A 14,688-nucleotide genomic window follows, 5' to 3' on the forward strand; every position below is an offset into this window, starting at 1 on the left:
AGAAGCTAAACTTGATCAAATGGGAAAGAAGGGAGGGAACAGACGCTCTGAGCGGAGCGCACTGGGAGATGGCTGCAAGGACGCCTGCCTCTCTGGCTCCCCCACCGGGCAGCTTGAGTCACTCCCCGGCTTGGATTGACAAGGTATTTTACCTGGATTCTTCTGTCATTCAGCACAGTGATGTCACTGATAGCAGGGTCAGGCTGGGACAGCTCTTGCCAAGGGCAGCCAGTGAATGTGACTACGAGGAAGAGAGAAAGAACGGGTATGAGAAAGGAAGGGGACTTTCTGGGAGCCTCTGCCGAGAGAGCAAGATAAGAACCCTCTAATTGAGCTGGGTGTGGTGGCTCATATCCATCGGGAATTGCTGAAGAGGCTGAGGCAGGAGGATCTCAGTGAGCTCTTGAGAGAGGGGGGACCACCTCACTGTTATAAATATTCAGTGGCATTAGTCTCAGGTAGCCTCACGAGACAGAGTTCACTCAGTCACAGCTAGAGAATAAAGATTTTCTTTTTTGAGGCAACGAATGTATCTACACACAATACGCATCCTGTTGCAATGAAGGTCACACTGTTACGCAAAGACCATTCTGTACAACTTCTGATAATTTCAGCATGTCATACTCTGCCCGAGTCCTCCCTATGAAGCATTCTTTAAACAAGCAGCCTGGTCACCAGCCAGAGAGCCGGCCACGTCATCCCTACAACAATCAACCAAGGGAGGCATCAGCCTTCACTCCGTGTACTTGGTGGCGTCGGGGACCAAGCCCAGTGCTTTGCGTATGCTGTGAAGGTGTTCTACAACTGAGCACAAGGCAGGACATGGGAGAACCTGGAGCCTTCATGTGTTGCTGGCGGAATGTGAAATGGTGCAGTCACTGGGGAATAGCTTGGCCGTTCCTTTAGTCAAATCTAAGTCAGGTATGGGGGATCATGCCTATAATTTCAGTACTAAGGAAGCTAGGTAGGAGGATTGCTTTGAGATCCAGGCTAGCTTGGGCTAGAGTGAGATTCTGCCAAAAAAAAAAAAAAAAAAAAAGAAAAGAAAAGAAAAAGAAAGAAAGAAAGAAAGAGAGAGAGAGAGAAAAATGTTGGGGCTGGAGAGATAGCTCAGTGATTAAAGGCATGCTAGAAAAGCCTGGTGGCTCAGGTTCAATTCCCCAGTACCCATGTAAATATGTGTCTGGAGTTCGTCTGCAGTGGCAAGAGGCCCTGGCATGCCCATATATTCTCAAATAAGTAAAAAATTTTTGCTTAATATTTTATTTATTTATGAGAGAGAGAAAAAAATAGGTATGCCAGGACCTCCAGCAATTGCAAACTAACTCTAGATGAATGTGCTACCTTGTGTATATGGCTTACGTGGGTTCTGGGGAACTGAACGTAGGTCCTTGAACTTTGCAGGCAAGTGCCTTAACCAATAAGCCATCTCTCCAGCCTTCAAATAAATAAATTTGAAATCTTAAAATATTTTATTTATTTACTTGAGCAAGAGAATGGGCATGCCAGGGCCTTTAGCCACTGCAAACAAACTCCAGATGCATGCAGCAGCTCGTGTATCTGGCTTATGTGGGTATTGGGAAATCAAATCTGTGTCCTTAGGCTTCACAGGTAAGTACCTTAATGGCTAAGCCATCTCTCCAGCCTTAAAAAAGTTCGTTTACGAGCTGGGCGTGGTGGCGCACGCCTTTAATCCCAGCACTCGGGAGGCAGAGGTAGGAGGATCTCCAAGAGTTCGAGGCCACCCTGAGACTACATAGTGAATTCCAGGTCAGCCTGAGCCAGAGTGAGACCCTACCTCAAAAAACCAAAAAAAAAAAAAAAAAAAAAAAAAAGTTCATTGACTTATTTGCAAGCAGAGAGAAAAGAGACAGAAAGAGAGAGAATGGGCGCACCAGGACTTCCATCCATTGCAAATGCACTCTGAACTCTAGACCCATGTGCCTCTTTTGCATCTGGCATTACGTTGGTACTGGGGAATAGAACCTGGGTTGTTAGGCTTTGCAGGCAAGTGCTTTAACATCTAAGCCATCTCTCCAGCCTGCAAATAAGTAAATTTTCTAAAAGTCAGATGTAGCTGAATGTTATGTTACATGGTTGCAATTCTAGCACTCTTTGGGAGGCTGAGCTAAGAGAAGTGCCCTGAGTTCAAGGCCAGTGTGGGCTACAGAGTAAGTTCCTGGTCAGACTGGGCTAGAAGGAGACCCTATCTTAAAAACAAAACAAAAACCTATGAGTGAATTGCTAAAAGGTGAGTAGGAAAAAGCAGGAGGATTAGGAGTTTGAGGCTAGCCTGGGCTACACGCCTTTAATCCCAATACTTGGGAGGTAGAGGTAGAAGGATTTCTGAGTTTGACGCCAGCCTGAGACTGCATTGTGAATTCCAGGTCAGCCTGGGCTAGAAACAAGGCCCTACCTCAAAAAAACCAAAAACCAAAACAAAGAAAAAGGTGCCAGGCATGGTGGCTTATGCCTCTAACTCCAGCAAAGGGCTGGGTAGCAGGATCCCTGTGAGGTCAATGCCAGTCTGGACTAGAGAGAATCCCTGCCTCTCCTCAATAGAAAAGAGTCAAATTTTAAATCATCATATGACCAGAAATTCTACTAGATATGTATCTACAATAATTGAAGACAAGGACTCAAAAAGATATCTGTACTCAAATTTTCACTCATAGTAGTCCAAGGTGGAAACAACCCAAATTTTCAATAAGAGGAATAGAAACAAACAAACAAACAAACAAACACAAGAGATGAACAGAGGGGCTGGGGATGCAGCTCAGTGAGAGAACTTATCTAAATATGTAAAAGGTCCTGAATTCACTCCTTAACATTGATGAAAAAGAAAACAAATTAAGAGGAGGGGCTTGGGCTTGTGAGATGGCTTAGAGGTTAAGGTGCTTGCCTAGGAAACCTAAGGATCCAGGAAACAACCCTAATGAAATGTTACCAACAAAACCAAACCAAACTAGATATTAAAGGAGAAGGTCGACTAGCTTGGATATGGAAGGGATCAATCATCAGGGGTAGGAAGGGGTAAGAAAGGGTAATGGAAGCCAGAAGTGGTGGCATTTAAACTGAGGTAGAAGGATTATGTGAGTTCAAGGTTAGCCTGAGGCTACAGAGTGAGTTCCAGATCAGCCTAGGCTAGAGTGTCAGTGAGACACTGCCTTGGGAGGAAAAAGAGAAAGGGTAATGGGAGGTGAATATGATCAAGATACATTATATACGTATGAAAATATAACAATCCATTATTATGTATACTTAGTATATGCTAATAAAAGTTAAAAAAATAATTTACTTTTATTTGAGAGAGAGAGAGAGAGAGAGAGAGAGAGAGAGAGAGAGAGAGAGAGAGAGGGAGAGAGAGAGAGAGAATGGGCACACCAGGGCCTTCAGCCACTGCAAACAAACTCCATATGCATGCGCCACCTTCTGCATCTGGCTTACGTGGGTCCTGAAGAATTGAACCTGAGTCCTTTGGCTTTGCAGACAAGTGCATTAACCACTAAGCCACCCCTCCAGCCCTATGCTAATAAAACTTTAAAATATGTATGTTTATTTATATAAAAAGAAAGAGAATGAATTTAATGAATATGGGCACATCGGGGCCTCCAGCCACTTCAAATAAACTTCAGATGCATGCACCCCTCTGAGCATCCAGCCTTGTGTGGGTACCAGGGAATCAAACCTGGGTGCTTTGCAGGCAAGCACCTTACCCTCTAAGCCATCTCTCCAGTCCTAAAACTTTGTGGGTTTTTTTAAAAATATATTTCATTTATTTGAGAGAGAAAGAAAAAGAGAGAGAGAGAGGAAGACAAAAAGGCAGAGAGAGAGAAAGAATGGGTGAGCCAGGGCCTCCAGCCACTGTAAATGAACTCCAGATGCATATGCCCCCTTATGCATCTGGCTAATGTGGCTCCTGGGGAATTGAACCTGGGTCTTCAAGCTTTGCAGACAAGCACCTTAACTGCTAAACCATCTCTCCAGCCCTTGTTTTTATTTATCTATTTAGTTAGTTTTTGAAGTAGGATATCTCTCTAGACCAGGTTGACCTGGAATTCACTCTGTAGTCTCAGGGTGGCCTCGAACTCATGACAATCCTCCTACCTCTGCCTCTCATGCGCTGGCATTAAAGGGGTACACCACCCAACTCTAAAACAACTTATTATTATTATTATTATTATTATTATTATTAATCTTTTTATTTATTTTGGGTTTTCAAGGTAAAGTCTCAGTCTAGCCCAGTCTGACCTGGAATTCATTATGTAGTCTCAGGGCAGCCTCAAACTCACAGTGATCCTCCTACCCCTGCCTCCTGAGTGCTGGGATTAAAGGCATGTGCCACCATTCCCAGTTTAAATTTTTTTAAATTAATTTATTTATTTGGGGGAGAGAATAGGCACATCAGAGCCCCTTGCCACTGCAAATGAATTCCAGAGGCATGCACCACTATATGCAGCTGGCTTACATGGGTTCTAGAGAGTCGAATCTGGGTTCTTAGGCTTTTCATGAGAGCTAAGCCATCTCTCCAGTCCAAAACATTTATAATTTATTTATTTATGAGCAAGAGAGAGGAGAATATGTGTGTGCCAGGGATTCTAGCCACTGCAAATGAACTCCAGACACATACGCCACCATGTGGATCTGGCTTACATGGGCTATAGGGAGTTAAACCTGGGTCCTCAGGCTTCATAAGCAAGTGCTAAGCCATCTCTCTAGCCACTTAAAATATTTTATTTATTTATTTATGAGAGAGACAGAGAGAGAGAGTGGGGGGGGGGAACGGTCGCGACAGGGCCTCCAGCCACTGCAAACGAACTCCAGATGAGTGCTCCCCCTTGTGCAATTGGCTAACGTGGGTCCTGGGGAATCGAGCCTCGAACCGGGGTCCTTGGGCTTCACAGGCAAGCGCTTAACAGCTCAGCCATCTCTCCAGCCCTAAAACATTTTTGTAAATCCAGAATAAGATGAATAAATTTCACTCACACACACACAGAAGAATATTACTCAGCCTTTCTGTTGGTTTGTATTGCACAGGCGGTTGCTATGCAGCTCCGGCTGGCCTGGAGTTCACTAAATCCCAGGCTGCCCTCAAACTCACAGCCTTCCTTTCTCAGCTCAGGAGTGTACCACCAAATCCAGTTCTATTCGCAATGGGGGGAAAAAAATGGAAGGAGGGGCAATGAAAATAGCTCAGTGGTAGTGGTATGAAGGAGGCCCTACTCTCAATCTCCAGGACTGCCAAAATAAAGACATATCCATTTACCAAAAGATGTGTTACAATGTTCACCCCAGCAGTACAGCGCTGGAGTGAACATTGTAACACCTAAAATCCAACAGTAAACACTGCCAGGGTGGACAGAAACATTGTGGCACAGTCACAATATGAAGTGAAATCAACAAGACCACTGGAGGACACCAGTGAGTCATAGCCACAACACTGAAGGGAAATCAACTACAAGCTCATGAGACTACACACAAAGGGAGTCTCAGGAACCTGAGGCTGACAGCGGAAGCCAGATATGAAAAGATGTATCATAATTTCTCCTCAACCCTCAGAATTTTGTAGTTGAGACAGACCCCCTATAACAAATGACAAATTAACAGAAGAAAATCAGGCAAGTTTTTTTAATGTGTCACATGGAAGAAACTTCGATGAAAGGCGTCACAAAGCACTGGTTCAGAGCACTGGCTTACTCACTGTTTGAACAAAGCACAATGTATCTTAGGGAAATGACAAGACACCGGGAAGCAGTTACCAGCTCCCAGAGGCAGCAAACTGGTGTGGCCTGGTCAGCCTATGCCGGACTAGTCAAGTGGAGCAAGGTTGGTTTGTGGAGTCCTCTGGTGCTGTCTCTGAGCCAGTAAGAGTTGTTTCCAGTAAGGAGAAGACACATCTTATCTTTAGGAAAGCTGAAGGGTAGAAAGAGCTTCCTCTCCCTTTGCTGCATCCATCCATCCCTCTTTCTTTTCTTTTCTTTTTTTGGTTTTTCGAGGTAGGGTCTCACTCTGGCTCAGGCTGACCTGGAATTCACTATGTAGTCTCAGGGTGGCCTCGAACTCTCGGCGATCCTCCTACCTCTGCCTCCCGAGTGCTGGGATTAAAGGCGTGCGCCACCACGCCCGGCTTTTCTTTTCTCTTTTCTCTCTTCTCTTCTCTTCTCTTCTCTTCTCTTCTCTTCTCTTCTCTTCTCTTCTCTTCTCTTCTCTTCTCTTCTTTTCTTTTCTTTTCACAGTGCAACGTACCAAACAGAGGGCGATGTGCATGATGGAGGAGTGTTCTGTCACTGAGCCTACCTAAGCCCCTGCTGCTACTTTTTCATTGCCTTTTGTTTTGGCTTCGTTTTTTTTTCCAGGCAGGGTCTCATTCTACCCCAGGCTGACCAAGAATTCACTCTATTCAAGGCTGGCCTTGAACTCACAAGGATCCTACTACATCAGACCCTAAAGGCCATCATAACCCCCCCCCCCATCTCCACTGCCTTTTGCTTAAACATACTTACCACCAGGAGGCATACTCTGGGGCTACACATTCTGGTTTCTTTTAGTTATGATTCCATTTACACAAAGTTCAAACACAGACAATCAATGCTTATTTACGTAAAAGATTAATGGAGGAGGCCACAGGACTTGAGAACTGCAGAGGGCTGCTTTCAGCTCCCAAGGGCCCAGTGCCAGCTCTCCAGAGCCCCAGAGCTCCCAGATCTACATGGCTCTGCTGTTGGAAGGCTGGAATGTGCTCCCGAGAAAGTGAAGATTGCTTAGAGACCAGTCCTGCCTCCTTGACGACATTCCCTCAGGAAGCATGGGCCGTCACATACTTGGCCAGTGGGATCTGGGCCTGATTCCACTCCAGAAGGCCTCAGGGACCATGATATCCCCAAAGTGGCCATACCCTTTATTCTAGTACACATCTTTTCAGTCTCATCCAAAGAATTTTGTTTCGCCTTAATCCTAGAAGGACCGGGAATGATGTGGCAAAGGTTTTATTACCTTATATAGGGCAAAAGGTGATCATCTATGGGACACTCACTCCAGGGATTATGCAATGTCACATTATAGTAGAGGTTATTTATTTTCTATTTTTATCTTTTTTTGTGTGGGTTGTTTTGTCTGATCTGGAATTCACTGTGTAGACTCAGGCTGGCCTCAAACTCACAGCGATCCTCCTACCTCAGCCTTCTGAGTGTTGAGATCAAAGGCATGTGCCACCACACCAGGCAGGGAGAAAGAGAAAGAATGGGTGTGCCAGGGCCTCCAGCCATTGCAGATGAACTCCAGATGTTTGCACCACTTTGTGTATCCGGCTCTACATGGGTACTAGAGAATCAAACTCTGGCCATTAGGCTTTGCAGGCAAATGCCTTAGTGGCTGAGCCATCTCTACATCCCTATAGTAGAGTTTTAAAATTATATATGAAGGCAGGTGTGGTGACGCATCCCTTTAATCTCAGTACTGGGGAGATCGAGGCAGAACTGCTATGAGTTCCAGGCCAGTCTGGGCTACAGTGAGACCCTACCATGAAAATCAAAACCAGACAAACAACAACAACAACAAAAAAACCCCAAATAATTATATAAGTAAATAATACATGGAGATTCTTGTGTGATGAAACAGTAAACAGAATCAGAACTAAATCTAGAGTACATATAACTACCAAAAAAAAAAAAAAAAAAAAAGACAAGAAAATTAGTCCTCCAAATAATTGCAACTTATTTTAAAGATCATTAACCATTTGGCCATGAGTTCCTGCTAAAATCTTATTTTCTTAATTTTTTTCTTTAAGCCCAAGTCTCTCTCATTGGTGTTTTGAGTCAGGGTCTTGGTATGCAGCCTAGGTAGGCCTGGAATATACTAAATAGCCCAAGGTGAATTTCAGTTGTGCCCTAATATGCCTGTTTCCAAATTTTCTCTTAGCATTTTTTTTTCTTTTGGTTTTTCGAGGTAGAGTCTCACTCTAGTGAGAAGCTGACCTGGAACTCACTATGTCGTCTCAGGGTGGCCTTGAACTCACAGCAATACCCCTACCTCTGCCTCCCAAGTGCTGGGATTAAAGGCATGCGCCACCACACCCGGCTCCAGCATGGATTTTTTTAAAAAAAATATTTTTATTTATTTGCAAGCAGAGAGAGAGAGACAGAGAGGAAGGGCATGCCAGGGCCTCCAGCCACTGCAAATGGATTCCAAATGCATGTGCCCTGTGGAGGTTTGATTCAGATGGTCCCCATGAACAGGTGTTCTGAATGCTAGGTTCCCAGCTGATGGAGATTTGGGAATTAACACCTCCTGGAGGCAGTGAATTGTTGGATATTATAGCCAGTGTCCCCTTGCCAGTGTTTGGCACACTCTCCTGTTGCTATTGTCTACCTTATGTTGGCCAGGGGGTGATGTCCACCCTCTGCTCATGCCATCATTTCCCCCTGCCATCATGGAGCTTCCCCTCGAGCCTGTATGCCAAAATAAACCTCGTTTTCCCACAAGCTACTCTTGGCCGGGTGATTTCTACCAGCAATGCGAACCTGACTGCAACATGCCCCTTTGTGCATCTGGCTTTATGTGTGCAATGGGGAATCGAACTTGGGTTGTTAGGCCCTGTAGGCAAATGCCTTATAACTGTTTAACCATCTCTCCAGTCCATGAATTTTTATTTATTTATTTGCAAAAGAGAGAGAAGGAATGGGCCCACCAGGGCCTTCTGCCACTGCTAACAAACTCCAGACACATGTGCTATTTTGTGCATCTGGTTTTACATGGGTATTGGGGATTCAAACCTGTTATGCCGGGCTTTGCAAACAAGCACCTTTAAGCCATCTCTCAAGCTCCCTTAGCATGAATTTTCTTTTTTCAAAGTAGGGTCTCACTTTAGTCCAGGCTGACCTGGAATTCACTATGTAATCTCAGGGTGGCCTCGAACTCATGGTGATCCTCCTACCTCTGCTTCCTCAGTGCTGGGATTAAAAGCATGCACCACCATGCCTAGCATGAAAACTATTTTAAAAAATATTTTTATTCATTAATTTGCAAGCAGAGAAATAAAAGAGAGAGAGAGGGGGAATGGGCCTATAGGGCCTCTTGCCACTTGAAACGAACTCCAGACACATGCACTACTTTGTGCATCTGGCTTTACATGGGCACTGGGGAATCCAATCTGGGCCATCAGACTTTGTAAGCAAGTGCCTTTAACTACAAAGCCATTTTCCAGGCCCTGAAAACTATTTAAAAGTATACTTTCAAGACTGGGAAACTGAGAGGTTAGAGAAGTTCATTAAAGTTACATAGTAGGATGCCAGGTGTGGTGGTGCAAGCCTTTAATCCCAGCACCCGGGAGGCAGAGGTAAAAGGATCACTGTGAGTTCAAGGCCACCCCAAGACTACACAGTGAATTTCAGGTCAGCCTGAGCTAAAGTAAAACTCTACCTCTAAAAAAAATTACACAGCAGGCAATGAGGATGCTGAAGTAGTCCCCTGACCTGTCTGAACCCAGAGTCATCTCCTTAACCACAGAGTCTTTATGTTCTGAGAGTAGTTTTATTTTTGCTTCACTTCCCATTACTTGTTCTCATCTGTATGGAAATAATAGGGATCATTTCTTTAAAATTATTTTTATTTCAGAGAGAAAGAGAAAGAGGCAGGGGAGACAGAGAGAGAGAGAGAGAGGAAGAGAGGGAGGGAGAGAGAGAGAACGGGCTTACCAGGGCCTTCAGCCACTGCAAACAAGGTCCAGATGTATGCATTACCCTGTGCATCTGGCTTACGTGGGGCCTGGGAAATCAAACCTGGGTCCTTTGGCTTTGTAGGCAAGCATCTTAACCACTAAGCCATCTTTTCAAGACCGGGGTTCTTTTTTATTTTTATACCTTTTTTTTTTAGTAATTTTTTTTTGTTATTTTTGTTTATTTATTTGAGAGAGACAGAGAGGGACAGAAAGAGGCAGAGAGAGAGAGAGAGAGAGAGAGAGAGAGAGAATGGGCATACCAGGGCCTCCAGCCACTGCAAACGAACTCCAGACGCATGCGCCCCCTTGTGCATCTGGCTAACGTGGGTCCTGGAGAGTCGAGCCTCGAACCAGGGTTCTTAGGCTTCACAGGCAAGCGCTTAACCACTAAGCCGTCTCTCCAGCCCACCTTTGGTTTTTTTGAGGTAGGTTCTTGCTCTAGTACAGGAATTCACTATGTACTCTCAGGGTGGCCTTGAACTTATGGTGATCCTCCTACCTCTGCTTCCTGAGTGTTGGGATTATAGGAGTGTACCACCATGCCCAGCAGGATCAATTTTTAGAAGAGAAGTAAGGTAGTGTAACACCTCCTCCTAGAGTCACGAGAATCAAGTGATAATCAGCATGAGGGACTTAGCAAGGGGCTGGCACATAAGGTAACATTTTTGAAAGGTCTCCTTGACATAAAAGTCATGGAGGCTAAGCCAGGCATGGTGGCACATGGTTTTGATCCCAGCATTTGGGAGGCAGATGTAGGAGGACTACTGTGAGTTTGAGGCCAGCCTGAGACTACATAGTGAATTTCAAGTCAGCCTGGGCTAGAGTGAGACCCTACCTCAAAAAACAAAAAGAAAAAGCAATGGAGAAACTCCTATTTTTTGGGTGGGTGGGTGGGTGGATGGGGTAGGGACACACTCTAGCCCAGGCTGATCTGAAATTCACTATATAGTCTCAGGCTGGCCTCGAACTCACAGTGACCCTCCTACCTCTGCCTCCCAAATGCTGGAATTAAAAGCATGCACCACCACGTCCAGCTTCTTAATTAACAGTTTTAAAGATAAAGTGCAATGTGTTCTGTGCTAATATGTGAATATTTGCACTCTGACACTGCCTTTGAAAAGTACTTCTGGAAGACAACTCAAAGCAATGGGCTTGGTGTGGGGGAGATGGCTCGATGGATAAAGCGCTTTGCTACACAGCACTGAGTACTCAAATTTGGATCCCCAGATGCCATGTAAAACATGGGAACCTGTGACGGGCTTCTGTAATCCCAGTGCATCTACAAGTGAGAAGGGAGGAGATAGGAGAATCTCCTAGAAGCTAAGGAGAGACCCTGTTTCAAATGAGGTAGAAGATGAGGACTGACCCCTAAATTATCCTCTGACCTCCTATGTGCGAGGTGGCATGCATGCGCCCAGCTGCTCTCACACATGCTAAATAAATAATGGAGGGAGGGAACAAAGAAGGAAGGAAGGGGCTTATGGGTGTAGAAGTGACAAGATTTTTTATCACATGCCTTTCAGAATTCTGATGCTGCTGACTGTATCAGGTATTCAAACAGTGGTTGGAAACAAAATCGCTGGGAAGCCGGGCATGGTGGCTCACATTTATAATCCCAACACTCAGTAAGCTGAGGAAGGAGGATCACCATGACTTTGAGACCAGCATGTGCTACAGAGTGAGGTCCAGGTTAGCCTGGACTAGAGTGAGACCCTTACTCAAAAAACAAAACAAAGCCCTATCGCCGCTGTGGTGGCAGCCGAGAGTAGGCTCAGGCTTCAGAAGAGGCTTGCCTCTGTGCCCTCCGTTGTGGCAAAAAGGAGGTCTGGTTGGACCCCAACGAGACCGATGAAATCGCCAATGCCAACTCCGGTCAGCAGATCCGGAAGCTGATCAAAGATGGGTTGATCATCCGCAAGCCTGTAACTGCCCATTCCCGGGCTCGATGCTGGAAAAACACCTTGGCACGGAAGGATACTGCCACTGCTCGGAATGCCCGAGAAGGTGACCCGCATGGGAAGGATGTGGATCCTGTGCAGGCTGCTCAGGAGATAACACGGATCTAAGAAGATTGACCATTGCATGTACCACAGCTTGTACCTGAGGGTGAAGGGGAATGTGGTCAAAAACAAGCGCGTTCTCGTGCAGCACATGCACAAGCTGAAGGCTGACAAGGCCCGCAGGAAGCTCCCGGCTGCCCAGGCTGAGGCCCGCAGGTCTAAGACCAAAGAAGCCCACAGCGCCGTGAGGGGCAACTCCAGGCCACAAAGGAAGACACCATGAAGACTTTGTCCAAGGGGAAGAGACCAGGAAGTGAAGCTTCCCTCGTGCCTGTACATCGAGGCTTTGGTGGTCAGTCACACAGATCATTGAAATCAAATAAGCCTTTATCTGTTTAAACAAAAAAACTGGGTCAAGCGCTGCCTGTCTGTAATCCTAGTGCTTAAAAGGTGGAAGTAGGAAGATTCGGAATTTAAGGTCATCCTGGGCTACATAGCAAGTTTGAAGCCAACTTGGGCTATGAGACTCTCTCTCTCTCTCTCTCTCTCTCTCTCTCTCTCACACACACACACACACACACACACACACATACACACACACACAACAGCTGGGCATGGTGGTGTATGTCTTTAATCTTAGCACTCAGGAGCTAGAGGTAGGGGGATTGCTGTGAGTTCAAGGCCACCCTGTGAGTACACAGTGAATTCCTGGTTAGCTGGGGCGACAGTGAAACCCTATCCTGAAAAGCCAAAAACCAGGGCTGGAGAGATGGCTAAGCAGTTAAGGCCCTTGCCTGCAAAGACTAAGGACCAGAGTTTGATGCCCCAATACCCACATAAATCCAGATGCAAAGGGTGGCACATGCGTCTGGAGTTTATCTGCAGTGTCGAGAGGCCCTAGAGTGCCCATTCTCTCTCTCTCAAATAAATAAATATTAAAAAAAAAATAAAAGTTTAAGAGTCACTTTCCCTGTTCCTAAGCTCTCTTTAAGTGAAGTCTCCACTGAGCAGATAATTCTCTCAAGAAGCTCCCCTCTTCCTTCCAGGTTATGCATCAGGGGGCCAATGACTGCCCCGCTTACTCAGAAGCTTTAAGCTCCCAAATTCTGAAAGAGCCACTCCCCCACGGTGCCAGTAACCCAGAAACCTTCCTGCTAGCTACAAAATTTGCTCCTCAGGAGTATACAACACACCCCACTACCCTAATCCACTGGCACATCTCCACAGTTGCATAGTATCTAGTCTGTCCATCTATTCTTAAAGAGGATAGTGCCAACAACCAAGGAGAAGCCAGCAGTCATGTTGGGTGTCTGGACCTCCTGGCAGCAATGCGGTCTAGGAGCACCAGGGGGCCGGGCCCCATCAGCTCTAACCGCAACAGGCTGGATACGGAACACAACCAAGGGGCAGGAGTCCAGGCAGGCAGAAGCATGCTTCAAACACCCACTGTGCCTGGGACACCCTGCTAAGTGTTTTCCTGCCCAGTTTTTGCAAAATAACCTGTAAGGTGGCTATTACTGCTCCAAGCTGACAACTCAGGAAACAAGACTCTGCGTGGGGCACAGGGATCCTTGAGCTGCCTGGGGAAGCAGCTTCTGAGCGATAAAAGTCTTTCAGGCCTGTGGGGGTTTGAGTTAGGCGTCCCCCATAAACTCACATGTTCTGAATGCTAGATGATGACAATTTGAGAATTTAATAGGTTTATTGGTGTTACAGCCAGCTTCCTCTTGTCAGTGCTTGGCACACTCTCCTGTTGCTATTGTCCACCTAACATTCCAACCTCTACTCAGGCCATCATTTCACCCCATCATCATGGAGCTTTTCCTTAAGCCTGTAAGCCAAAATAAACCCTTTCCTCTCCTAAGCTGCTTTTGGTCAGGTGCTTTCACCAGCAAACCTGACTGTGTGGCTTTCAGCTTTTTGGAACTGCCAAAAGGCAGGAGGGATGTGGAAGGGTCTGTAACCTTGGTCTAAGACATGCCTTGTAGTGCTGAAGGCAGAGTTTCATGAACTGTTCTGGTCAGAGTTGAAAGACCTGAGTGCAGTAAGAACTGTGGACTGTGAGGCTTGGCTTATGAGGGGAAGAAAGAACATTGTGGGGACTGGTCTAGAAGCAGTTTGTGTCAGAGGCTTGCTGCATTCTGCCTGCCTGTGTCTGAGGACTTGTGCAGGGTTGCACTGCACAAAAATGGACTGGGGTGAGCAGAAGGAGATGTATGGCACAGAAAGAAATGTGTCAGGCTGGAGGCAGTGCACATTCAGCTGCAATTATCTGAGAGATCACCACATTGAGATCTGGCCATCTGTTCTGCACTGGGACAGCAGGAAGAAAGCAGACTCTTTTGAAAGAATAGGGCCTTGTACATCATAGGCCTGGTGTGGGAGTGCATGTCTGCAATCCCAGCACTTGGGAGGCAGAGATAAGAGGACTGCTGTGAGTTCAAGGCCACTCTGAGACTACACAGTGAATTCCAGGCCAGCCTGGGTTACAGTGAGACCCTACCCTGAAACACAAAAATAAAAACCAAACCAAAACAAAACAAAAAGACAGTAGCAGGGGCCTCAATGCTGAAGGAGTGTCCTTCAAAGGTGGCTTTATTCCCCCCCCCCCCCGTAACAAATTTGGTAGCCCACCTGCTACTATGGAGTATAAACAATGCAGGAAAGAGCGGGCATGGTGGTGCACACCTTGAATTCCAGCACTTGCGAGGCAGAGGTAGGAGGATCATCATGAGTTCGAGGCCACCCTGAGACTACACAGTGAATTCCAGGTCAGCCTGAGATAGAGTGAAACCCTAACTTGAACCCCCCCGCAAATAAAACCCCAACCAACCAACCAAACAAACAAAACAAAAAACTACAGGAGAGGGTCATTGGATTTGCCATATGGTTTTGTGTTTTGGAACTGGCTATGGAAGCAGGCTTGTAGGATTTCCTGCATGGAGGCCTGACGGAGCCACAGAGATGAACCAT

General features: G+C 46.0%; 1 protein-coding gene and 1 pseudogene across 1 annotated transcript in view; one reads left to right on the forward strand and one right to left on the reverse strand.

Moving 5' to 3' along the window:
- Cdh3 (cadherin 3) overlaps positions 1-14,688 on the reverse strand; it is a 78,530-nt gene that overhangs the window by 30,552 nt on the left and 33,290 nt on the right. Inside the window, exon 3 of the mRNA XM_045142112.1 lies at positions 153-241. Coding sequence (XP_044998047.1) covers positions 153-241 — 89 coding nt within the window. The remainder of the gene's footprint in view (positions 1-152; positions 242-14,688) is intronic.
- Positions 11,228-12,784, forward strand: LOC105944250 (annotated as a pseudogene).

This window comes from Jaculus jaculus, chromosome 1 (genome assembly GCF_020740685.1).
Source record: "Jaculus jaculus isolate mJacJac1 chromosome 1, mJacJac1.mat.Y.cur, whole genome shotgun sequence".
Classification (NCBI taxonomy): domain Eukaryota; kingdom Metazoa; phylum Chordata; class Mammalia; order Rodentia; family Dipodidae; genus Jaculus; species Jaculus jaculus.